The sequence below is a fragment of the Mobula birostris genome, chromosome 3 (assembly GCF_030028105.1).
Source record: "Mobula birostris isolate sMobBir1 chromosome 3, sMobBir1.hap1, whole genome shotgun sequence".
NCBI lineage: Eukaryota > Metazoa > Chordata > Chondrichthyes > Myliobatiformes > Myliobatidae > Mobula > Mobula birostris.
Genome location: NC_092372.1, coordinates 98,655,050 through 98,682,139, shown reverse-complemented (window position 1 = coordinate 98,682,139; position 27,090 = coordinate 98,655,050). Strand labels below are relative to the sequence as shown.

Here is a 27,090-nt window from a genome sequence, read left to right as displayed (position 1 = left end):
CTGGATGATAGTCATTGAGGCAGGTTACCACGTTCTTCTTGGGCATTGGCATAATTGAAATCTGCTTGAAGTAGGTGGGTACCTCAGACTGCTGAAGTGAGAAGTTGAAGATCTCAGTCCAGCTAGCTGATCAGCACGGGTCTTTAGTACTCAGCCTGGCACCCTGTCTGGGCCAGATGCTTTTCATGGGTTCACCTTCCTGAAGGCTACTTGCACATCGCCTTCTGAGACTAAAATCACAGGATTATTGTGGGAATGGGACTTTGTGATGCTTTCTCCATGTTTTGATAGTCAAAGGGAGCATAGAAGGCATTGAGCTTATCTGGAAGCGAAGCGGGGGAAGCTAACTAATATCGTCACTTAAAATTCCGGCTATTGAGTTTTCTTTACCAGCATAGATGCCCACGCCAAAGGATGTAATTTGTGCCCATCTTGCCTGAACTCTTTGAATCCTCCAAACAATACTGAAACGCTGATCAGGACAGTAATTAATCTTTCTTTGGCATGATTAACCTCAACGTCATGCAATCATCACCAGCATCGTCAGTTTAGTCTGGATTGCACTAACCTTATCTGTCTAGTTGTATCCAGGGAAACAACTGCAATAGTTTGTCTTCTCCTGCCCAGAGCATTGATCTCCTGTTTCGCTTTGGGCTGTATGCTTAGCCAACTCCTGTTTCTTCAATTACTTCCTGTCCTTAGACAACATAATTCAAAATTGTGGTTACATTCTGTCTTCATAGATATGCTTTCGGTTGCCAAGACCTATGCTCTATTTTTTTCTCCAAGTCTCTTTACTTTTCCACATCTTTCTTTAACTCATTCATCCACTTTTGTAGAAAGCATCTCTATGACCATTGCCATATTATCTCCATAACTGGAGTGCCATTAATATTTATTTGATAATGTTCCTGTGAAGTAAAATTCAAGCACAGTTCTTACAGCTCTCAATCCTAAAACTATTTCCCCCCAAAACAATACTAGATCAAATTTTCTCTATTTAAGTATTGGGAAGATGAAAAGCCTTGGTCACCACCAGAAATTCCACTCTGTTTTCTGTTCCTGGCGACTGTCTGAAACTGGCTCTGATAGTCAGCAACCTTTGTTGTCACACGTTATTTAGCTTTTCACATTGCATGTGAGAGGTTCTGCCCAAAATATATTTGCTGTCTACTAGACATCACAGTAGTTTCATGTGTTTAATGAAATGCATTGAAGTATTAGAGAATTAAACTTGAACATATTGCCAAGTTAAAGTGATAAAATGCAGTTTTGATTTTTATGATAAATGTTTTGTTTGTAAGTCTGGTGCCTAATTATAATTTCTTCCTGGTAGGTACATTCTTCTGTGTGTAAATTATTTCTTTTATGGGGAAACAGTTGCTGATTACTTTGGTGGCCTAGTGAGAAAGGAAGTGCCACTTCAATTCCTAGCCCGTTATCATCGCTTCATCTCATTTGCTATGTACCTAGCAGGTGAGTAAATGTTCAGTAGCTTTTCAGATAGATCGTTCATTACTTTAATTATAGGTATAGCAATGTTACTGCATTTGTTTCTTGTGATGGCAAATCTCTGGGGAACGATTTCCTACAGTTGTAACAGTTTATTTCCCTTCAATTATCTGAATACTTGAAAATGTCCATCACCAGTGGGAATACTTAGACTTAGAAAGTGATTGTCTTGGATCTACATTGGCTATTAAGGGAGAAATCCAGTAGTCCCACTTGCCCTTCCTCTAACATTCCTAGATCTCTGTAACCTACTTTTTCTCAAGTACCCATCAAATAACCTTTTCTTATTTGCCCAGAATTCTAAGAGGTAGTCTGCAGTAGAGGATTAACAAATTAATACATCTTTGGAATGTACACTCTAGGCTAAGCAAGAATGCAACATCGTTTAGCAATTTTTTTTTTGAATTATTCATCTGTATCACAACTGGTCTATAATAAATTGCAGTACTGAAGTCCATCAGGATGTAAGACATAGGAACAGAATTAGGCCATTGAGTCTGCTGTGCTATCCCAGCATGGATGATTTATTATCCTTTCAACCTCATTCTTGTGCCTTCTCCCCATAACGCCCTGAATAATCAACCTCCACTTTAAATATACAGATGACCTGTCCTCCGCGGCCATCTGTGGCAATAAATTACACAGATTCACCACCCTCTGTTGAAAGAAATCCCATCTCATCTTTGTTGTAAATGGACATCTTTATTCTGAGGCTGTGCTCTCTAGTCCCAGACTCTCCCACTATAGGAAATATCCTCTCTACATCCACTCTATCTATGCTTTTCAGTGTTTGATAGGTTTCTATAAGATCACTCCCTCATTCCTCTAAACTCCAGCCCAGGGCCATCAAAAGTTCCTCATACATTAACTCTTTCATTCCCTGGATTATGCTCGTGAACCTCACCTGGACCTTATTCGGTGGCAACACACCTTTTCTTAGAAAGAGGCCCAAAACTGCTGACATACTCCACGTGGTCTGACCAATGTCTTATAAAGCCTCAGCATTACAGTACAAACTTGCTTTTATGATCTAGTCATCTCGGAATTGCCTCCCTTACCACCAAATCAATCTGCAAGTTAACCTTTTAGGGAATCCCGCACAAGGACTCCCAAGTCCCTCAGCATCTCTGAATTTTGAATTTTCTTTCCTTTTATAAGATAGTCTATGCCTTGATTCCTTATACCAAAGTGCGTGACCATATACTTCCCTACGCTACAAAAAGAAGCCAGGTCTGATATTTCCTACAATAAAAAAGAACTTGTATAACTTACTGCAGTGTAAATCTGTGTATTTCTTACACAAGAATTTAAATTCCTAGCTCTTTAAAGAATTCTGTGGTGTCAATCACACCCCATAGAAAAGTACACAAATGTAGCTTAAAAATTTCAATATGTGTTCCTTAAAATGGTACATGTTAAAAGGACATACTCTTCCATTTTCTACTTAGTATTGCAAATTTGCATTGGTTTTAGTGAATTGGACAATGACTCCTTTTGTTATCTTGGATGGTTAAAACTGCTTAATTTTTAAAAAATGAACTATTTGGATAACATTTTTGTTTTATCACTGTTTTGATAGATTAAATAAAATTAGTGTTGTATTTTTCAGAAGTACTGTACTCCAATTCTCAGTTGTTTTGCTGATTGGTTATACTTTCCGTAGAATACAGAGTTTAAATACAAACTCACCTGGAACAAACTTACTGACTTTATTGCTTGTAATATGCAGGAATAAAAAAAGTTCTTGCTAAAAGTAGTTTATATCAGTATCTACAATCCGGAATAGGCAGTTGGCATTTTATTTAATTTAACCTTTTGACTTCTGTTTTCTTATTCCTGGACTAATTCAATCATTTGTTCAATCTTGAGTGAAATCCATGAACTGATACTAAAATTAATCTGTCTTGGCTTTTGGCATACATGCATGTGCATCTGATTACCAAGTTGTGTATTTTTATTCACTATTTGTAGTATTCCGAAATGTAATGTGATAATGAAGCTAAAAGCTAGCTTTCATTTATAGAGAAATGCATGAGGTTTGTGATTGGTTTTTCAACACATTAGCAAACATTTAACATAAGAAATAGGAGCCGGAGTAGGCCATCCAGCCCATCGAGCCTGCCCCGTCATTCAATAAGACCATGGCTGATCTGTCTGTAAAATTTGAATTAAAAATTTAACTATGGAACTCCAGAATGGTACACTGAGTTAATTTATGATTTTAAATAATGCTGCAAATGTTTAAAAGTCCAAGACACAATACAGCATGTACACTTGTCAGAAGACTGATTAGAGGAGATACTGTCAAATAAACATTAAAATTCATAAGTCATTAAAATGACAGAAATGATAACTGAAGGATTTCATTTCCTCTGAAGGTTTACCTATTTTAGTTTCTTTGGGAGACCTTTATGCTTATCTGTTTTATTAATGCCTTAAGATATAGGAGCAGTATTAAGCAATTTGCCCATCGAGTTTGCTCCACCATTTCATCACTGACCATCCAGTTTTCCTCTCAGCCCCAATCTCATGCTTTCTCCCCTTATCCCTTCATGCTCTGACCAATCAAGAATCTGTCAACCTCTGCCTTAAATATACATACAAATCTGGCATCCACAGTTGCCTGTGGCACAGAATTCTGCAGATTCATCACCCTCCTTATCTCCGTTCTAAAAGGATACCCCTCTATGTCTGTGTGCTTTGGTGTTGGACTCTCCCATCATAGGAAACATCATCGCCACATCCACTTTGTCAAGGCCTTTCACCATTCGGTAGGTTTCAATGAGGTCACCCCTCATTCTTCTGAATTCTAGAAGATACAGGCCCAGAGCCATCAAACGCTCTTATATGACAAGCCATTCAATCCTGGAATAATTTTCGTGAAACTCCTTTGAACCCTGTCTAGCTTCAGTGTGTCCTTTCTAAGATGAGGGGCCCAAATCTGCGCACAATTACTCCAAGTGAGGCTTTAACAGTGGTTTATAAAATTTCAACATGACATCCTTGCTTTTATATTCTAGTCCCCTTGAAATGAATGCGAACATTGCACAAGGACTTCCAAAGCCCTTTGCACCTCTGTTTTTGTATTTTCACTCCATTTAGAAAGTGGTCAGCCCTTTCATTGCTTCTACCGAAGTGCATGACCTTACACTTTCCGACACTGTATTCCATCTGCCATTTCTTTACCCATTCTCCTAATCTGTTTGTCCTTCTGTACCCTCTCTACTTCCTCAAAACTCCCTGCCCCTCCACCTATCTTCGTATCATCTGCCAACTTTGTAACAACACCATCAATTCCATCATTCAAATCATTGACATATAATGTAAAAAAAATCTGTCCCAATACAGACACCTGTGGAGCACCACTAGTCACTGACAGCCAACCACAAAAGGCTCCCTTCATTCCCACTCTTTGCCTCTTGCCAATTAGTCACTGCTTTATCCATGCTGAAATCTTAACCTGTAATATCATGGGCTTCTAGCTTGTTAATCAGCCTCATGTGTGGCACCTTGTCAAAGGCCTTCTGAAAATCCGAGTACACAATATCAACTGATTTGTCTATCCTGCTTCTTATTTCTTCAAAGAATTGCAACAAATTTTTGAGGCAAGATTTTCCCTTGAGGAAACCATCCTGACTACAGCCTATTTTATCATGTGCCCCCAAGAACTCGACTCCAAAATCTTTCTAACCACTGAGATCAGACTACCTGGCCTATAATTTTCTTTCTTCTGCCTCTCTCTATTTTTGAAGAGTGGAGAGTGACATTTGCAATTTTCTAGTCTTCTGGAACCATTCCAGAAAGATCATTACTAATGCCTCCACGATCTCTTTAGCCTACTCTTTCAGAACTCTGTGGTGTACACCATCTGGTCCAGGTGACTTATCGACTTTCAGATCTTTCAGTTTCCCAAGAGACTTCTGTCTAGTTATGGTGACTTCACACTCTTCATGACCTCTGATACCTGGAAATTCCACCATACTGCTAGTGCCTTCCACAGTGAAGACTGATGCAAGATATTCAGTTCATCTGCTATTCCATTGTCCCGCATACTACCTTTCCAGCATTGTTTTCCAGTAGTCCAATATTCACTCTCGCCTCTCTTTTATCTGAAGAAACTTTTGGTATTATCTTTAATATTATTAGCTAGATTACTTTGATATTCCATCTTTACCTTAATGACATTTGAGTTGCCTTCTGATGGTTTTTTAAAAGCTTCCCAATCCACTACTTTCCCATCAATTTTTGCTCTATTATATGGCCCCTCTTTGACTTTTATGTTGGCTCTGACTTCTCCTGTTAGCCATGGTTGTCCTCTTTGAGAAGTATATATACTGTGCCTTCCAGATTGCTTCCAGAAATTCCAGCCATTGCTGCTCTGCCAGTTTTCTTTTCCAACCAATTGTGGCCAACTCGTCTCTCGTGCTTCTGCAATTCCCTTTACTTCACTGTAATACTGATATATCTGACTTTTGCTTCTCACTACTGAATATTTAAGTCCATAAGACAGAGGAGCAAAATTGAGTCATTCAGTCCATCAAGTTTGCTCCACCATTCCATCATGGCCGATCCCAGATCCCACTCAACCCCATACACTCGCCTTCTCGGCATACCCTTTGATGCCCTGACCGATCAGGAAACGATAGACTTCTGCCTTAAATATATGCACGGACTTGGTTTCCACCGCAGTCGGTGGCAGAGCATTTGACTGGATTTTATAGAAATTTTGAATGATTTTATTTTTAAGATAAGTATCAAAACACTTATTCAAACAATATTTTAAAAAAAGAATACCATGTTGCAAGACAGTTACAGTTTAAATGGAAGGTACTGTAACTTTTGTCCTTAATTCTGTGACAAAACAAATTTCTAAACTTCTGTTAGGAATTCAGCACTCAGATTGTTCTTCTAATCTTCCAAGGCAATCTGTTGATTTTACAAGTTTTAAAGTTTCTTTTATTTTCATTTTCTTCTTCTGTATTATGGCCACTGGAAAGTTAAATTACCTGTAGATCTTCCAGTATTTGTTTGAAACTCTCGCAGTGGGCAGCTGGGGAATCACATTTATTTTATGAAAGTTTTATTTTCTCTACACTTCCTTCTTCATGGTAAAGGAAGCAGTATGTCTCTGATTTTCACATTAAGGTACAGCTGAAGTTGTGCGCCATGTAAAGAATTAAGGGCATAATTTCCTGTACTGAGGCTCCAGCCCAGAAATGAGGCAGTTTAAATTTTCAGATTTGCTCTTTTGTTCACATTTCTTTGATTGATGGATTAAAGTTGGGTCACATTACTAGAACAATTATGTTTATAAATTACTTAAATTTTGAAAGTGTTCAGTTATTCAGCTGTCTTTTCATTCTATGACAATCACTTACAATAATGACTAACGAAGTTGTGGAATTTTGCAAGCTCTCAGGAAGATTGCGTGAGCCAGAACATTAGATTGGTTTCACCATAACTCGTTTGCAATTTGTGTTAAGAAGTCTAATACACTCCCTGCTATCACTTTTCAGGCTTCTGCATGTTTGTACTGAGTTTAGTGAAGAAACATTACCGACTGCAGTTTTACATGGTGTGTATCCAAATTTACTTTGTAGTTATTAATGTAAGTGCAAGGATGTTCCATATGACTACCAACTTTGCAAGCATTTCGTGCAGTAAATACTGGACCAAATTTAGATTTAGTTGGTGTGGTGGCAAATTAGTTAAATAGTGGGATTACCAATTCTGAAACCTTAACTTAAGGAGAGCGGTGTTTATATCTCTTTAATTCAATCGTGTAAATATCTGGATTTAAATGATAATTTAAATGTCAGTAATAGTGCCAATGAAACTACTAGGAGGTCTGAAAAGCACATTTGGCTCACCATTTCCTTTTAAGCCAGGGATGTTGCCATCTTTACCTGGTCTGGCTCACACCACTTTGGTGTAATTGATTTTTACTTCTCCATTGGGTGAGGGAAGAAAGAAAAAGCAATATATTGAGTTTGGCCGCACACAATAGTCTGCAAAGCTGACGTTGCCAATAATGTTCATAACCTATATTTTAAAATATACCTGGCAGTGTTCCATGAAAGAACACGTTCAGTTTAATTTTATCATATAGAGAAATTTTGTTATATCAAGCTAAGAACTACCTAGTTCTCAACAGATGCAGACTTGCTCCATAATCATAGAGCCACCCTGTGTATTAAGAGGAATAAGTGCTTGGAATACTTGCACAACAATTTTGCATAACTGCATTTGTTCCTTATTTTGTATGTAAATCCGTTGCAGACTAATATGACTAAAATTCCCATCATTTCTGCTACAGTATAACAAGAGAAATGTTGGGAAAACTCAGTAGACCAGGCAACATCTGTGGAAGGAATTTGTTTCAGCTTTAAAACCCTTTGTCAGAATTGAGAATGAGAATATAGTCATTAAATGTTAAGCTCTTTAGCTTATGAATTTTCTTGCAAATGTTGTGAACTCTTAAGTAATGTATTGTCGAAGATGTGCCCAGCAGGCCAGAGTGTATAAATGAAAGAAGGAAAAAATGGAAAAATAGTAGGCAAAATTGGGCAATGCTGATATAAAAAGAAGGCAATTTATTTAAATTTGGAGAGTTCAATATTGTATTCTGCAACATACCCAGATGAAAGATGAGGTGCTGTTCTTTAATTTGTATTGGGCTTTATTGTAACATTTTAGGAACCCACAAATGCAGAGGTCAGAGTGGAACAGGGATTTTTTTTTTAATAGCATCACAGTACTGAGTAAGCCCTTCCAACCTTCAAGCCATGTCACCCCAGCAACCCCTGACAAACCTGATTAACCCAAACCTGATAATGAGACAATTTACAATGACTAATTAACCTACCCATTATGTCTTTGTACTGTGGGAGGAAACTAGAGGACGTACAAAGATGCCTTACAGATCAGCGCCGGAATTGAACTCCAAACCTCAGAATGCCACGAGCTATAATAGTGTCACACTGACTGCTGTGCTGCCTTGGTGGGCACAGAATTAAAGTGGTGGGGAATCAGAAACTCAGTTACTTTACTATAGGACCACCAGCAATGGATAAAGACCTAAAGTCTTGAGCCTCCTTTCATCTTGTTATTCTGTTATATGCTTTGTAATATGATAGGTTTTGTACTGTAATATGATTGGTTGGGAAGTTGCTGCATTTGGCACTAAATATTTAAAAAATACTGTCACAATTTATCTTTTAACTATATCATTATTTCCAATAGTTCAGATGTGTAAATCATGTTTATAATATTTGGTTTTTCTGATTATAGTTTATTTTCCAATTGAAAGTAATCCAACATTTTGTATTTTAATATATTTGCACTTATTGATTAAAGTCTGCATAGAGGGTTGCCTCAAGCAGAAATAAAGTAAATAAGATCAGAAATGTCAGTGCAGAAAATATTTTCCCATTTGCTTATTTCTCTTTTATATTTTAGAATCCATCAGTGTAATGTATTTCTGTGCACATTCCAGAAAGTGCTTTTGTGCTTATTTATAAGCCTTTGTTACTCTTTCCTCAATTGTATAGAGGTGCAGACCCAGATTTTTCTGTGTGTATTAGGTGGGTCCCGCACTGTTCTATGCTCCCCATCACTCTGAAGTTATAGCCTCAAGACAATGCAGATTATGAAAATGCTGGAAATCTTGTACAATACACACAAGATGCTGGAGGAACTCAGCTGGTCAGGCAGCAGAGACAAGTATTGAGCATGAGAATGGGGAAGAATAAGAGAAGGAGTGAGTAGACCAGCAGAATGGGGGAGAAAATAGACAGAAGAAATAAGGGGATGGGAAACGAGAAAGGTTAGAGACATTGATGTTCACACGATCAGGTTGGAGACTACCCAGACAGAATATGAGGCGTTGCTCCTCCAACCTGAGTTTGGTCTCGTCATCATGGTAGTAAAGGTGTCGCTGTAGAAATGAGTGACCATCGTGAGATCCTGGCTATTGTGGTGGACAGGGGAAGGTTTTGACGAAGCCCCCAGTCTGCTTTGGGCCTAACTGATGTACGGGAGGCTATTCCAGATACAATATGTTGCACTGAAAGACTTGCAGATGAAGTGCCGCTGCCTCACTTAGAAGGACTGTTCAGGGCACGGAATGATGGTGAAGGGACAGGTGTAGCACCGGTCACAGTTGCAGGGATAAGTGCCAGGAAGGAGATCACTGGAGAGAGACTAGTGGACAAGGGGATTACATAGAGAGCAATCCCTGCAGAAACAAAAGGGTGAGTGTGGGGAGGGAAAGTTATCCTGTAGGATCCTATCACGGCATGATCCTCCATATCCAGCAGGTCATGCTCTGCACTTTCTGTTGTCTTCAGTTCTCTCAGAATTGTATAAAACTATGCAGTAAAATGAAATTGCTGATAAATATGTTCTAAACCCTTTAGGTAATTAAATATCAAACAAAGTGCATAATTAAATATATATCTCTATTTGTATATCTATCTATGTTTATCCCTTCCCGTGTCCCTAAAATCATCAATCAAATGAATAGGAATCCAGATGCACTCAGCACAAGTGCTAATGAATCGTATCAAACTCCTGCTACCTAGAGAATCTAGTTGTAGGGCTGAGCTGGGAAATTAATAATGGAGTTTGGTCAGCAAATTTGGACCCAGTGTTTGCATGGGAGTCTTAAAACTTAATGAATTTTTCATGGAGGGTTGCAAACTCTTCCGTAGAGAATTGTTGTGAAATCTTGGCTTGGTGGGTGGGGGGGATTAAAAGCATTAGCAAGGAACATCCGAGCAATCAGTCATGATTTCCTTTACCAATCTTAAAATTTTTACACACTGCCACTAAAAACCCCAACACTCTGTTTCAGTGAAAATACCTCTAATCCTACAAGACTCTTCATAGTACTGCACTTAATATTTTTATTCGTTACACATATTCTACCTTATACTTGCTCATAGTTGTCCTGCTATTGCCATCTCTCAATTATTCACTTTTATTTTTTAGATACATATACTCTGTCTTGTTTATAATATACCTAGCTCTGTGTTTCAAAATAAAACTTTCTGTAGTGGTAAGCCCCACTGTTTCTTCACTGAGAAGTTTATTTTTCAAAGTAAGTATCCTTAAATCAGTCACTGAATTTTACAGTTGATTACAAACATTAATAAACATCACTAGCAGAAAAAGATGAACTGATCTATTGACTGTATCCCCTTCGTTCATATTGTGGCTACAGACTTCAGCAACTATATAATAATTTGACTAAAATAAGTTGGGAGACAGGGTGAAGGAGGGGATAGCATCCAGAAAGTTATCTTGTGGCTGTTAGGTATATCACTTGTACTTAACATACACAAATACTGTACGTTACTCTTTGTAATACAGTGATATGTGTTAGCTAAAAACTTATCCAGCTCCTTTCAAATGTTGTCTGCACTTGCAATATAAGCCAGCAGTTTGGTAATGGTACCTGTAGCGTAAGCGGAACAAAAACAAATCTGACATCAAAGTTTAGTTTGTGCTTACAAGTAGCAGTATTACTTGTGATCCTTTGTTTGTTTTCTCTGATCTCTCTTAATTTAATGTCTCAGTCTAACACCTTCCTGCATCTTCATCATTTTGTGTAAAGTCTTTGCTTTGTTTCCCAAAGAGTTGGTGGACCCAGCTTTTTTAACTTGTGGAAGCTTAAACTTTAATTCAGATATTTTCACAGGTCCTTACCTAACCACAATGAATTTTTTCTTATGATTTTGTACCAAAACTGGATACTTCTTTATAAATGAAAACTAAGAATGCTTCTGTACATGGACTACTTTCTTTGTTTTAGACCATCTGCGTAATGTATTGAGGTACCTTTAAGGTATAGCAGACTTTAATTGAAAAGCCCTTTATTTACCTGAAGGTTAAATTAATATTCACATTTTAAAGTGAATTTATAAGTTCAGGGAAAAATGCCATGAAATGCAGATAACTCATTCAAAGGCCAGCAGAGTCGCTCCTTAAGATAAAGGGAATGTAGGAAAAATAATTTAATGGAGTCTTTTTTTTGTTGTCTTTTGCGTAGAAAAGTGACTCCATAGTCCTTTGTGGGCAGTAAGAATAGTTAGCCTTAAGTAAAGATGTATATAAAAAGTTATTCAAAAAAAGACAACTATGTAAGAAATACAGAAAAATAGTAGTGACATTGGGCATATGAAAATATGAGAGCTATAGTCAAGAGGGAAATTTGAATTGCCAGAAGGCAAGTTGAGGAAGATTTTGCTCATAATGCCAAGATTAACACCCTAGAGATTTTTTTTCAATACTTTAGTTGTAAAAGAAAATTCGAGGAGGAAGTTAAGTGCATTAGGAATGATGATGGGGTGATAAGTTATGCAGAGAAGAACACAGATACTGTTAACTCAGATTTTAATAAGTATTCACCTGCGAAGATGTTAGCAATATGCCAGTAAGTGTAGAGAAAAATAAGGTTGTTTTCAGTGACTTAGAATTTTGAGAAAGTGAGGTGCTGCTTCAGCTGAAAGTTAATTTCCAGGGCCAGACAACATGTGTCCAATAGTACTTAAAAAGAGGTTTGTGATTGTTTATCGAAACCCCTAACTTATATTTTTCACAATTCAGTGAAGATGGATGAAATCCCTTAGAACTGGAAATGGGCTAATGTTATCTCAGTATATAAGAAAGGTGACAGCTTTGACCCTGGTAACTGTGAGCTTAATATGTATCACAGGTAAGATAATGGAAACAATAATAAAGAATGAGTTGGAAAAGCAGATGATAAGAACAGGCATGTTAGCAGAAAGCTAGTATGGGTTCAGAAAGGGGGAATCATATTTTACTAATATGCTGGAGTTCTATGAAGAAACAACTAAAATTTATGATAACTATAGAGTGGGAATAAACGGGACCTTTTCAGAATGGCAAGCGGTGACTAGTGGGGTACCGCAAGGCTCAGTGCTGGGACCCCAGTTGTTTACAATATATATTAATGACTTGGATGAGGGAATTAAATGCAGCATCTCCAAGTTTGCGGATGACATGAAGCTGGGGGGCAGTGTTAGCTGTGAGGAGGATGCTAAGAGGATGCAGGGTGACTTGGATAGGTTGGGTGAGTGGGCAAATTCATGGCAGATGCAGTTTAATGTGGATAAATGTGAAGTTGTCCACCTTGGTGGCAAAAATAGGAAAACAGATTATTATCTGAATGGTGGCCGATTAGGAAAAGGGGAGGTGCAACGAGACCTGGGTGTCATTATACACCAGTCATTGAAAGTGGGCATGCAGGTACAGCAGGCGGTGAAAAAGGCGAATGGTATGCTGGCATTTATAGCGAGAGGATTCGAGTACAGGAGCAGGGAGGTACTACTGCAGTTGTACAAGGCCTTGGTGAGACCACACCTGGAGTATTATGTGCAGTTTTGGTCCCCTAATCTGAGGAAAGACATCCTTGCCATAGAGGGAGTACAAAGAAGGTTCACCAGATTGATTCCTGGGATGGCAGGACTTTCATATGAAGAAAGACTGGATGAACTGGGCTTGTACTCGTTGGAATTTAGAAGATTGAGGGGGGATCTGATTGAAACGTATAAGATCCTAAAGGGATTGGACAGGCTAGATGCAGGAAGATTGTTCCCGATGTTGGGGAAGTCCAGAACGAGGGGCCACAGTTTGAGGATAGAGGGGAAGCCTTTTAGGACCGAGATTAGGAAAAACTTCTTCACACAGAGAGTGGTGAATCTGTGGAATTCTCTGCCACAGGAAGCAGTTGAGGCCAGTTCATTGGCTATATTTAAGAGGGAGTTAGATATGGCCCTTGTGGCTACGGGGGTCAGGGGGTATGGAGGGAAGGCTGGGGCGGGGTTCTGAGTTGGATGATCAGCCATGATCATAATAAATGGCGGTGCAGGCTCGAAGGGCCGAATGGCCTACTCCTGCACCTATTTTCTATGTTTCTATGTTTCTATAGAGCAGTTGATATAATTGACTCGGACTTGTTTTTGACAAGGTACCCCAAAAGAGGTTAATAATCAAATTGCAGGAGGTAGAGATTCATGGTAAGGGGTGCAAATGGGTGCAGGATTGGCTCAAAAACAGAAAACGAGTTGTGGTGAGAGGATCATTTTCACACCTAGATGTTAAATGTGGGGTTTCACAGGGATCAGTTTTGGGCTGCTGATTTGGATAAGTGCATAACAAATAAACTATTAAAAGTTTGCAGATGACACAAAATTAGGGAGACGGGCTAATAACATTCAGACAGCAGAATCAATACGGTGAGATCTAAACAAAATCCAGATGTGGGCAGATAAATGGCCGATGAAATTTGAGAAAATGTAAAGTATTACATATAGGAAGTAGAAATACCAGATACCTGTAGAAATATACAATAAGGGTGGGGGGGTTCTTGAGTTAGAAAGTGCACTGTAGGATCCGGCTACTGGTAGGCTCATTAATGTCAACATCTAGACAATGCACTGAAGTGATTTGGAGGCTGATAGAATGTTGGGCTAGATGATGCACTCAGTGGAGTTCAAGTCCAGAGATGTTCTCCTTAAGTTATATAATGCACTTGTGAGGTCACACCTTGAGTACTGTTAGTTTTGGTCTCTGTATTTTGTGAGGAATGTGAATACACTGGATAGAGTTCAGAGAAGGGCGACTGGACTCTTTCTAGGTCTACAGGGCATGAGCTATGAAGAAAGCTTGAAAGAATTAAATCTTTTTAGCCTAAGTAGATGTAGAATGAGAGGAGACATGATAGAAGTGTTCAAGATCATTGAGTATAAGTAAGATGGATGTCAGCTGCTATATCACAATTAATCCATCAACAAGGACACGGATCATAGGTGGAGATTGGTTAAAGGGAGATCTCAGACTAACATCAGGAAGTATTCATTCACTCAGTAAGTTGTGGACTCGTGGAACAAACTACCGAGTTGTGTAGATGAAAGTAGTACCTTATAAACTTGATAGATGTATATACCTATAGTTTGGAAATTAACAGCATAATTTTGGATGAACTGTAATTTGAAGATGTTGAATGAAGGACTATTATACAGAATGTTGGAACAATATTCTATGCAGGTGACAAAGGAATATGAGGATTTCATCAACAAAATAATAATTTATACAATACTAGAAATAGAGGTTGATGGTTGTTATGAGGATATAGAATTATAAGTGTTGCTTGTGATTCAGCAATCTACAGATGAATCAGTTTTTTGATACATCTGTAGACTGACTGGAGGAAATTGGGATCATGGGTAAAAATTAAACTTTGAGCATGACATAGTTGTTCACTCCCCTTTAGCAACATCTTTAACAGTTGCTTATATTAAATAGAGAGTGCAGGAAACAGTGTCAGAAGGCATATGTGGAAAGAGAAATACAGTTAATATTTCAGACTGGTGACCTTTCATCAGGAAGTTCCACTTGATGAAAGATTCCATTTTTGTACCCTTATTATTGCAAATTTTGGTAATGATCTCTTTTATTTACATGCAAGTTACTTTCCATATGGAAACTGAAGGGGTACATCACTGGGTTTGCAAAGTTAAAATTAAAAAAAAAGTAAATAGAAAGGTTATTTTATCAGAGAAAAATAACTTTTAAATTACGAACTGAAACATCACTAGATTATGTGGTAAATTTTGACTAGCATTTTGTTACCTTCCATGTGGATTAGGTTAATTAGTCAACTGGGAAAATGATTAATAAACTGTAATATGATTAAAGATACATTTTACAAAACAATTAATTGTGGTTTGATTATACCTAACAGTTCGGCTGGACTCATGTGACACTACTAATCATTGTCACCCAGTCTCATCTGGTGATCCAAAATTTATTTGAAGGCATGATCTGGTAAGTGTACTGTGTTCATTTTACTTGTTTTTCATTTGTTTTTCTGAATAAATTGTGCATTTTTTAAAGGATTATGGTATGTGTTTTCATTTCCTTTTTCTTTTTCTTTGCCTTTCCCCTCCTTTCTTTGCCCTCCCTCACACCTCATAATTCATTGAATTGACCTTAAATCATCTACTGTGTCATTTCCACGTACATCATCAAACGATTGGTGTAGTTTTAGCAATATAATCATGGCTATCTGGGAAACAGACAATCCTCCCTTGTGCCCTAGAATTGTGCAACTATTTTTTTGGTTGACTAAGTGCATATTGTGAAGATTTTAAGTTGCTTTGCATTCAATGAATAAATTTTCATATTTATTTTCAGGTTCATTGTACCAATTTCAATCGTAATTTGTAATGATATAATGGCATACCTATTTGGATTCTTCTTTGGAAGAACTCCATTAATTAAGGTAAGTTATCCATTGAAAAACTATCCAATTTACTCTGATAATTTATGAGTATAACTAATTGTTTGCTGGACTGAAGTAAAAGCAAACATTACTTATGCAAGTCTGATTTGTTAATTGTTTGATAGAATGGGTTTGGCCAGATGATAAAGAGGGTATGCCTAGAATTGGCTCTAAAGGAGCAGAGAAGTGCCAATATATTTCCATTTTAGGATGGTATGTGATTTGGAGGGGAATCTGTAGGTGATGAGTTTCCTTTGTACCTAGTGTTCTTGTCATCAGTGGTAGAGACCGCTACTTTGTAAAGTGTTTATAGCAGGAGTGTAGATGAGTAATTGCCATGCATTTTGTAAATGAAACACATTCCACCTTGGTATGATGGTGGTGTAGTGAGTGCTTAGGTGGTTGTTGGGTGTTAAGTACATGGGCTACCTTGGATGAGTTCAAGCTGCTTGTGTTGTTGGCAAGCTGAGTGCATTTGCTCACATTTGCCACTGATGCTTTGTAAATATTGTAAATACTGCAACCCCCACTCCCCTCCCTATGCCCAGCTGGTTGACTGAGATATTGATTGCACTAACATGTTTTTTTTTAGTGGAAGTGTTAGTAGTATCCGAAGTACATTAAACCTGCTTACTGGGCACTAGCAAAATCCCAGTGGCGCTGGATTATCAGAGTTTTGAGTGGCATGTCCACCTGAGTTTCTGTAAAATGGTTAACCCAAGAATGTCATTGAATGTCAAATGTAGTTACAGTATTTCTTGGGCCTTTGATTGTGCCAGATTGGTCAGTAGATTTTCTAGACTATTGGATTTTAGTCTGTTGACAATTTTATTTCACTTACATGTTGTACAGTAGTGTAATAACCTTTCCAGTGAATTTAAAAGCAGCTTGAAATGAACAAACATTCTGACTGCAAACCTACCTATGTTTCTGACTTCTGGTGCTCTGGACTCCAGCCTTGGTTCTTGTATCATTTTCCACTCACACTTTGGGTACTCACATTCTACATTAATGAGTGAGCCAGATTACTGGCTTCCTGGATTCCTGAACACTTAGATGCCAGATTATCAGAGTTTTACTCAATGAGAACTTTCCTTCCAGGAAGTGGTTATTACCGAACACTTTGATACAAATGTTACTTGCCGCAGTGAACACAGTGAATAAATATGTGAATGAAAAATGGTCTTCCATGTGTTGGTTAACTCCTTCAGTGGTGGTTCTACCTTGCTTCTTCATCATAGAGTCATAGAAAACTACAGCTTAGAAACAGGCCCTTTGGCCCATCTAGTCCATGCTGAACGATTTAGACTCCCTGGTCCCATCAACCTGCAGCTGGACCATAGCTCTCCATAGCCCTCCCATCCATGTACTGGTCCAAACCTCTCTTAAAATGTTGAAATTGAGTTTGCATGTGCCACTTATAGCTTGTTCTACACTCTCAAGACCTTCTGAGTGAAGAAGTTGCCCCTCATGTTCCCCTTAAATTTTTCACCATTTGTCCTTAACCCATGATCTATACCATATGCTATGGTAAAGCATCTCTAGTTGTAGTCTCACCCAATCTCAGTGGAAAAAGCCTACTTGCATTTACCCTATCTATACCCCTCAATTTTGGATACCTTTATCAAATTTCCACTCTTATCTTCTACATTCTAGGGAATAAAATTCTAACCTATTCAAACTTGCCTTGTAACTCAGGTCCTCCAGTCCCAGCAATATCCTTGTAAATTTTCTCTGTACTCTTTAGATCTTACTTGCATCTTTCCTGTAGGTGACCAAAACTGCACACACTACTCCAAATTAGGCCACACCAACGTTTTATACCATTTCATCATAAGTTGAAGTTGTGTTCACCTCCTGTACTCAGTATATGATCAAAGAAGTCCAATGTGCCAAAAGCTTTCTTTCCAGCGCTATCTGTGACGTTGATATGGATTGGTGTACCTAGATTCCTTTGTTCTACCACACTTAACAGTGCCCTACCTTTCACTGTGTAAGACCTACCCTGATTGGTTTCCCAAAGTGCAACACCTTACACTTGTCTATATTGAATTCCCTCTGCCATTTTTCAGCCCATTTTTCTAGCTGTCCAGAACCTGCTGTAAGCTTTGATAGTCTTCCTCACTGTCCACTATCCCTCCAATCTGGTATTATCCATAAATTTGCTGATCCACTTAACCACCTTATCATCCAGATCATTGATATAGATGACAAACAACAACAAACCCAGCACTGATCCCTGCGGCGTTCCACCAGTCACAGGCCTCCTGTCAGAGAGGCGATGATCTGCTACCACTCTCTGGGTTCCCCTGCAAGGCCAATGTCTAATCCAGTGTACTAACTCATCTTGAATGCCAAGCAACTGAACTTTCTTGACTAACCTTCCTCATCAAACTTTCCTTGTCAAATGCCTTACTGAAGTCCATGTAGTCAACATCCACTGCCTTGGATCCACAACATCAACTATCCTGGTAACTTCCTCAAGAAACTCTATAAAATTCGTTAGAAATGACCTACCACACACAAAGCCATGCTGATGATCTCTAAATCAACCCTGTCTATCCAAATACTCATATATATGGTCCCTCAGAATGCCTTCCAGTAACTTTCCCAACACTGATGTTGGGCTCATCGGCCTATAATTTCCTGGTTTATTCTTAGAGACTCTCTTAACAATAGAGCAATATTAGCTATCCTTCAATCTTCCCTTTCCTCATCAGTTGCCAAGGATGATTTAAATATCTCTGCTAGGGCCCCTGCAATTACTGCACTTGCCTCCCACAGGGTCTGAAGGAACACCTTGTCAGGCCTTAGGGATTTGTTCACCCTAATTTGCCTTAAGACAACAAACATCTCCTCCACTGTAATCTGTACAGGATTCATGACCTCGCTGCTGCATTGCCTCACATCTATAGACTATGTCTGGCTCCCAAGTAAATACAGATGCAAAAGATCCATTTAAAATTTCCCCCATCTCTTATGGCTCCATGCTTAGATTACCATTCTGATCTTCCAGAGGATCAATTTTGGCCCTTACTATCCTTTTGCTCTTAACATATTTGCAGAAGCCCTTAGGATTCTTCTTCACCTTGTCTGTAAGAGCAGCATTATACCTTCTTTTAGCCCTCCTGATTTCTTTCTTAAGTGTTCTCTTGCATTTCTAATACTCCTCAATTACCTCATTTGTTCTTATCTACCTGTAACTGCTATGCATCTCCTATTTTTTCTTAACCAAGGCCTCTGTATCTCTTGAAAGCCAAGGTTCCCTAAACCTGTTATCCTTGCCTTTTGTTCTGACAGGCACATAGAAGCTTATTTACACTCAAAATTTCACTTTTGAAGGCCTCCCACTTTCCAAGTACACCTTTGCCAGAGCTTTCTTAAAATCAATTAAAGAACTAAGCTTTAATATTAGTTAATTGATTGATATTGAATGAAACTGACATTTCTTTGAGTTGGAATTTGAAGGCTCTATTCACAACTACAGGTTCCTCAGGATGAGGGCAGATTGTACATTGGTAGGCTGCGCAACTCAGTCATAGATGATTAAAGATTTGTGCACTATTGTAATTTAATTAGTGCTTGATAAGGATTAATAAACCAGAAGAAGAAGGAATAGTTAACAAAAATTGCTTGGGTAGCCTGAGCAGATGTCAAATTGACATGTCTATAATGCAGCCATGTTGTGGTCATTATTAATGGAATAATGTATTTACAGCTGGTGGTCTAATATGTTGAATTCGTACTGCTTTACAGTTGTCTCCGAAGAAGACCTGGGAGGGTTTCATTGGTGGTTTCTTTGCAACAGTTGTTTTTGGATTTCTGGTAGGTTGAGGTACCAGCTTTCTATCAATACTTAATGACTGATTCATTAGGAAGATCATAGAATTGTACTTAAGAATCTCTATGTCAATTTTTGGAAACATGGGGTTCACTGAAAAGTGCTTTGTCAGGAATAAAAGCCTAGGAATAGTATTCCATGGCACCGACTGGCAGTTTTGCATAGCTATTTTAGCTGAGGCTTAGTCATCAAATGTCAACCTAAGATTTCCACTGAGCAGTGGTGTAGAACTGTGAACTGATCAGAATTAGCAGATGAATCTTGGTTTTATACAAATTGAATTATATCTCAAATATATATGAACATAATACATATACGTACCTTGAAAATAAATTTACTTTGAAATTTGGTTTCTTTATTCAGTTTTCTTTTGTCTGTATATTGCTTTGGACAAATGATCCGGATGGTGTTTCTGCAAATAGAAGGTGATCATTGCCCTTACACTTCCTCCCTTACCACCATTCAGGGCCCCAAACAGTCCTTCCAGGTGAGGCAACACTTCACTTGTGAGTCGACTGGGGTGATATACTGCGTCCGGTGCTCCCGATGTGGCCTTTTATATATTGGCGAGACCCGACGCAGATTGGGAGACCGCTTTGCTGAACATCTACGCTCTGTCCGCCAGAGAAAGCAGGATCTCCCAGTGGCCACACATTTTAATTCCACATCCCATTCCCATTCTGACATTTCTATCCACGGCCTCCTCTACTGTAAAGATGAAGCCACACTCAGGTTGGAGGAACAACACCTTATATTCCGTCTGGGTAGCCTCCAACCTGATGGCATGAACATCGATTTCTCTAACTTCCGCTAGGCCCCACCTCCCCCTCGTACCCCATCTGTTACTTATTTTTATGCACACATTCTTTCTCTCACTCTCCTTTTTCTCCCTCTGTCCCTCTGAATATACCTCTTGCCCATCCTCTGGGTCCCCCCCCCCCCGTCTTTCTTCCTGGACCTCCTGTCCCATGATCCTCTCGTATCCCCTTTTGCCTATCACCTGTCCAGCTCTTGGCTCTATCCCTCCCCCTCCTGTCTTCTCCTATCATTTTGGATCTCCCCCTCCCCCTCCAACTTTCAAATCCCTTACTCACTCTTCCTTCAGTTAGTCCTGACGAAGGGTCTCGGCCTGAAACGTCGACTGTACCTCTTCCTAGAGATACTGCCTGGCCTGCTGCGTTCACCAGCAACTTTGATGTGTGTCATTGTTGATTTGACATGATTTATTGCTTGCCAGTTTTCATTATCATAGAAGCAAGGTCTTGTCAAATGTAATATTTTAATATTTTTCCTGAAGGAAACTAAGGCTTTTTAGTTTTGGTGTGGTTATCATAATTGAAAATAGTTCATCATTATTGGATTTTCTTTGCACCCAAGTACTTTTTTATATATTTTAAGGGTTTTTGTACATCCACATTATTATTTTGGAGATAATTTGATTTCACAAATTGAATCTGTGTCAATTCAAATTTGAATATAGAGGGTGTTGCAAGGCAGTTTTATGCATATTTTAAAGGGTTTGTCATTTTTAACTTCCCAATTATCTTTTTCTAGTTTGCCTATGCATTGTCAAACTACAATTACTTTGTATGTCCAGTGGATTACAGCAGTGAAACCAATAGCTTCATTATTGACTGTGAGCCTTCACAACTGTTCCACCTGCAGGAATACACACTTCCATCTTTACTGCAATCAATCTTTGGATGGGTATGTCATAATGTTTAAGAATAACACAGCATTCTACCCCATGCAACAAATTAAATTTATTTGGTGCTTTTCATAAAAATTTCAGACTGTGCTGTAATGAAGTATAAATATTAATAATTTTAAGAGAACTGAGGCAAAAAACAGAGACTTTCAACCTGAAGTGAGTAAAATGGAATCTAAATGCAAAATATGATGTAAACAGTTGGCTACAGTTTATGTAGATAAACAGCTGATCAGTACTAAGCAAGCAGTCAGGATTAGACTGTCCCAAATTTATAGTGGTCAAGCATTTAGAAGTTTGATGGAATGAAGCTCAGAAGCATGAAATATGTAGTAAAGGCAGAAACTGAATTGGATAATTTTGTTCTATTGAATAAGAAAAATTTAGATTTAATCAATATTTGATGGTGAAAAGCCTACTAAATTTAATTTGAAATTTAATAGTGAAGTTAATTTTTTTTATAATGGCATATTTTGAGTAAAATATTTTCCAAATATGCCAGCATACCAAGTCTAGAAATGTAATATATAACTTAAATAATCTAGTACAATCAACCTGAATCTTGCTGCTTGGTTAGTTTAAAATGTTAGTCTGACGATTTCACGTTTTATTTTTCTAATTGTTCTTATTCCGCACAGAAAACAGTGCAGTTATTCCCATTCCAGATACACAGCATTGCCCTTTCCACCTTTGCATCCTTAATCGGGCCTTTTGGAGGCTTTTTTGCCAGTGGATTTAAAAGAGCTTTCAAGATTAAAGTAAGTATCAGAATTATGTTGGTAATTTACATGTAGCTCAGGAATGATGCATATTTTACAACAAATAATTTGTGGGACACAAGTGAAGTATCAGCTACTCTATTATTCATGCATACAGACCATTACAGATCATTGCTTTGAAGATTACAGTAGTTTATTTAGAGAAGCTATTTGTAGGTCTGGGAGGTATGATATCTCATTCTATCAGTTTTTCATAAAGCCCAGAGCTGTGTAGATATTGTGTGGTTGTCAGTATTGAAACTTCTCCTGGTTGTCCTTATTTCCTTATGTTTTTTATTTTATGATTGGTGTTTTTTTTTCAATAAGATGTACTCTTTCCAAGTATGTGACTAGTGGGGTACTGCAAGGCTCAGGGCTGGGACCCCAGTTGTTAACAATATATATTAATGACTTGGATGAGGGAATTAAATGCAGCATCTCCAAGTTTGCGGATGACATGAAGCTGGGTGGCAGTGTTAGCTGTGAGGAGGATGCTAAGAGGATGCAGGGTGACTTGGATAGGTTGGGTGAGTGGGCAAATTCATGGCAGATGCAATTTAATGTGGATAAATGTGAAGTTATCCACTTTGGTGGCAAAAATAGGAAAACAGATTATTATCTGAATGGTGGCCGATTAGGAAAAGGGGAGGTGCAACGAGACCTGGGTGTCATTATACACCAGTCATTGAAAGTAGGCATGCAGGTACAACAGGCGGTGAAATAGGCGAATGGTATGCTGGCATTTATAGCGAGAGGATTCGAGTACAGGAGCAGGGAGGTACTACTGCAGTTGTACAAGGCCTTGGTGAGACCACACCTGGAGTATTGTGTGCAGTTTTGGTCCCCTAATCTGAGGAAAGACATCCTTGCCATAGAGGGAGTACAAAGAAGGTTCACCAGATTGATTCGTGGGATGGCAGGACTTTCATATGAAGAAAGACTAGATGAACTAGGTTTGTACTTGTTGGAATTTAGAAGATTGAGGGGGGATCTGATTGAAACGTATAAGATCCTAAAGGGATTGGACAGGCTAGATGCAGGAAGATTGTTCCCGATGTTGGGCAAGTCCAGAACGAGGGGTCACGGTTTGAGGATAAAGGCGAAGCCTTTTAGGACCGAGATTAGGAAAAACTTCTTCACACAGAGAGTGGTGAATCTGTGGAATTCTCTGCCACAGGAAACAGTTGAGGCCAGTTCATTGGCTATATTTAAGGGGGAGTTAGATATGGCCCTTGTGGCTAGGGGGATCAGAGGGTATGGAGGGAAGGCTGGTGCAGGGTTCTGAGTTGGATGATCAGCCATGATCATAATAAATGGCGGTGCAGGCTCGAAGGGCCGAATGGCCTACTCCTGCACCTATTTTCTATGTTTCTATGTTTACAGTTTCAGTCATAATAGTTTCTTAATATGTATTAATGAACCAGTATCTTGTAACATTCCAATGCTTGATACTGTAATATGTGATACTTGAAACTTGCAGGTGTGATAGAATAAAAAATTATGCTGAGTAAAAGGGAAGGGAAAAAATACTGAGTTTTCTGTACACTATTGATTGAAGCTTGCAGCTATGTACTTCCTTCTTTAATCTCAACATATTGCTCAGTGTGGAGGAAGATAGGGAGTTCAGAGGATGAATTGGGTCGGTGGGAGAGAGGGCATAGGTGTTTTATATATTGACATAGAATCTTTTCTCTACATGGTCACTTGTTTAAAAAGGAAGAAAGACATTTTCAGACCTTACAAATTTGAAATGCTGTTTTTCTTTGTCTGAGAAATACAACTTCTTTTTATTTCCATAAGGATTTTGCTGACACAATTCCAGGACATGGTGGGATTATGGACCGCTTTGACTGTCAATACCTCATGGCCACCTTTGTGCATGTTTATATCACTAGTTTTATCAGGTGAATCTTTCTTTTCACTATCATGTGGGGTTATATACAATTGCAAATTGTGTGAATTATTTGTTTGAACAAAAAGAATTGTGGCACTTAAATTTAGCCCAGCTGGGTGGCTTTGGCCAACAGTTTAATGTGGTGTATGACTATTCCCTTAAGGCAAGGGCATTGTGTTTAGCAGAGTAATTGAATTGAAGGCTGGCAAGTAGATGGAGTACAATTTGGGAAAGAAGGGATCGCTGCAAAAAAAAAAAATGGTGTAAGACTAGATTCCAAATCACACTGCTGAGAATATTTATCATTTGTAATGTGTACACTAAATTGTTTTTTCATTATTCATTTTTTATTGCAACACCAACAAATTACATTCAATACAACCAATTGCCAAATACATTTTGACTGTTTAACCCAGCCACTCCCCAACCTTCATCACCTTCCCCCCTCCACCCCTCTACCCCCCCATCCCTCTACCCTCCACCAACCAACTGAACTTTATCTGTACATACACAGACAAAGCATTCCTATTTTAACAAAAGATCTTTTAAGTTAGATACCAATTTTGGGAAGCCAGTGAATATTTGAAATATCATGGGGTGGTTTCCAACGCTGGACTACAATCTTCTTAGCTACAGTCAGGCCTGCCAGCCAGATTTTGTATGTTTTTTCCATAAGGGAAGGGTGGAAGTCATCATTTAGAAGATGTACAGCGGGGTCCATTGGTAATTGTACCCCTGTTAGTTCTGTAAGAGTACTGATAACCTTCCCCCACAAACCAAAAACCCCTGGACATTCCCATACAACATGTATAAAAGAGCCAATGGTTCCGTGGGGGCGAAATGAGCAATAAGGGCCAGGAACCAGTCCCATTTGATGTCTAATTCTTGGTGTTAAATACTTATACTTCATTGTCTCCAAGCAATTGATACTAGAATGTACAATCATCACAGCGATATTTGATTCTGTGCTTCCTGCTCCCTGGATTACAAATATTAAATATTAAAAATAGTAAAAATTAGTAAATATTAAAAATATAAATTATAAATCATAAATAGAAAATAGAAAAATGGAAAGTAAGGTAGTGCAAAAAAACCAAGAGGCAGGTCCAGATATTTGGAGGGTACGGCCCAGATCCGAGTCAGGATCCATTCCGCAGTCTTATCACAGTTGGAAAGAAGCTGTTCCCAAATCTGGCCGTACAAGTCTTCAAGCTCCTGAACCTTCTCCCAGAGGGAAGAGGGACGAAAAGTGTGTTGGCTGGGTGGGTCGTGTCCTTGATTATCCTGGCAGCACTGCTCCGACAGCATGCGGTGTAAAGTGAGTCCACGGACAGAAGATTGGTTTGTGTGATGTGATGCGCAGTGTTCACGATCTTCTGCAGCTTCTTTCAGTCTTGAACAGGACAACTTCCATACCAGGTTGTGATGCACCCTAAAGAATGCTTTCTACGGTGCATCTATAAAAATTAGAGTTTTAGGGGACAGGCCAAATTTCTTTAGTTTTCTCAGGAAGTAAAGGCGCTGGTGGGCCTTGGCAGTGAACTGTGCTTGGTTGGACCAAGTCAGGTCATTTGTGTTATTGACCCCAAGGAACTTAAAGCTTTTGACCTGTTCCACTTGCGCACCAACGATGTAAATTGAGTCATGCAGTCCTTCTGAAATCAACAACCAATTCCTTCGTCTTGCTGACGTTGAGGGATAGGTTATTGTCTTCGCATCATGCCACCAGGTTCTTAATTTCCTCTCTGTACTCATCATTACCCAAGATACGGCCTACAATTGTTGTGTCATCAGCAAACTTGTATATTGAGTTTGATGGAAAATATGCTCTATGGCAAAATTTCAAGTGTATATATCGATGATTTGGGTTTTTCAAGCACCGGCGCATTATCCCAAATTGCGTCCCAGTCTAACTCTTGATCCAATTCAGATATGTTTGGAATGGTAGACAACCCAATGTAAAATGGTCAGCTCTACAATTCAAAAAGTCGGATGGGGGATTGGCATGTCCAAATTTTAAATTGTATCACTGGGCATTTGTATTAAAAAGTCATAGCTATTGGATGGAGGAGGATAAAGTTTCATCATGGGAAAAATATAGAACAAGAGCTAATAGCACCAATAAGGTTGAAGGACTTTCTCCTTATAGGTATGTCTACCAAAAAATCTGATTTGTATTACAGTCCAGTTTTAACCCATATGCTACAAGTGTTTAGAGCAGCAGAAAAATTTCTAAAATTTAAAAGCATATGGTGCAGATCATCTCCATTATGGAACAATAATCGTTTTCTATCTGGGGGGAAACCATTTACTAACAGAATTTGGGAGCATAAAGGTATTACTACTCTTCAAGATATTAATGGGGCAAGTTCTATCCTTAGCTTTCAAGAACTGATATCTTGATATAATATTGATAAATACTGTCTTTTCTACTTTCGAGTAAGATCAGCTTGTAAAGCCTACGGCATTCCCTGGGGGTCAGATGTAAAGGACTATTCCATTTTAAGTTGGATACAGAGTGCTCCAGGACAGATAGTGTCATATATCTATGATAAATTAAATTCCCAGAATTATATGCCCATATCGGGAATGAAAGCCTGGGATAGGGACATATCTGAATTGTGTACACTAAATTGTAATCAACATTTTTGTTTTGAGGTAGTAATGCTACTTGTGTCCAGTGTAGTTTGATTGTTTACAAGGAAGTTAATTTTGGAAAAGTCACTTGAAGCCTGGAGTGCAGATATAATAGACCATTACTCAGTACAGGCAAACAGGTGAAAAAGTCTCCCCAGAATTCAAATATATCAAGTTTTATACTTGTAGATATAATGAATGGTGATTTAACAGCCATCAGATATGACCATGTTTTGTGCGACTACGTGGGGAATTGGGCAGTGTGGAACCTCCTGTTGTCCACGCACATTTTGGAGACTGAGCCCATTTATTATTGTTTTTCCATTTGTTTCATTCACGCAAAATGCCACAACCAAGATGTCTAATGTTAATGCCTGGTACCAAATACAGGTGTCCCCTGCTTTTCGAACGTTCGCTTTACGAAACCTCACT

General features: G+C 38.6%; 1 protein-coding gene across 1 annotated transcript in view; it reads left to right on the top strand.

The window, feature by feature from the left end:
* cds1 (CDP-diacylglycerol synthase (phosphatidate cytidylyltransferase) 1) overlaps positions 1-27,090 on the top strand; it is a 111,516-nt gene that overhangs the window by 70,306 nt on the left and 14,120 nt on the right. Inside the window, exons 5-12 of the mRNA XM_072251896.1 lie at positions 1,337-1,476; positions 7,029-7,087; positions 15,281-15,363; positions 15,733-15,820; positions 19,577-19,645; positions 21,216-21,368; positions 22,008-22,127; positions 23,928-24,031. Coding sequence (XP_072107997.1) covers positions 1,337-1,476; positions 7,029-7,087; positions 15,281-15,363; positions 15,733-15,820; positions 19,577-19,645; positions 21,216-21,368; positions 22,008-22,127; positions 23,928-24,031 — 816 coding nt within the window. The remainder of the gene's footprint in view (positions 1-1,336; positions 1,477-7,028; positions 7,088-15,280; positions 15,364-15,732; positions 15,821-19,576; positions 19,646-21,215; positions 21,369-22,007; positions 22,128-23,927; positions 24,032-27,090) is intronic.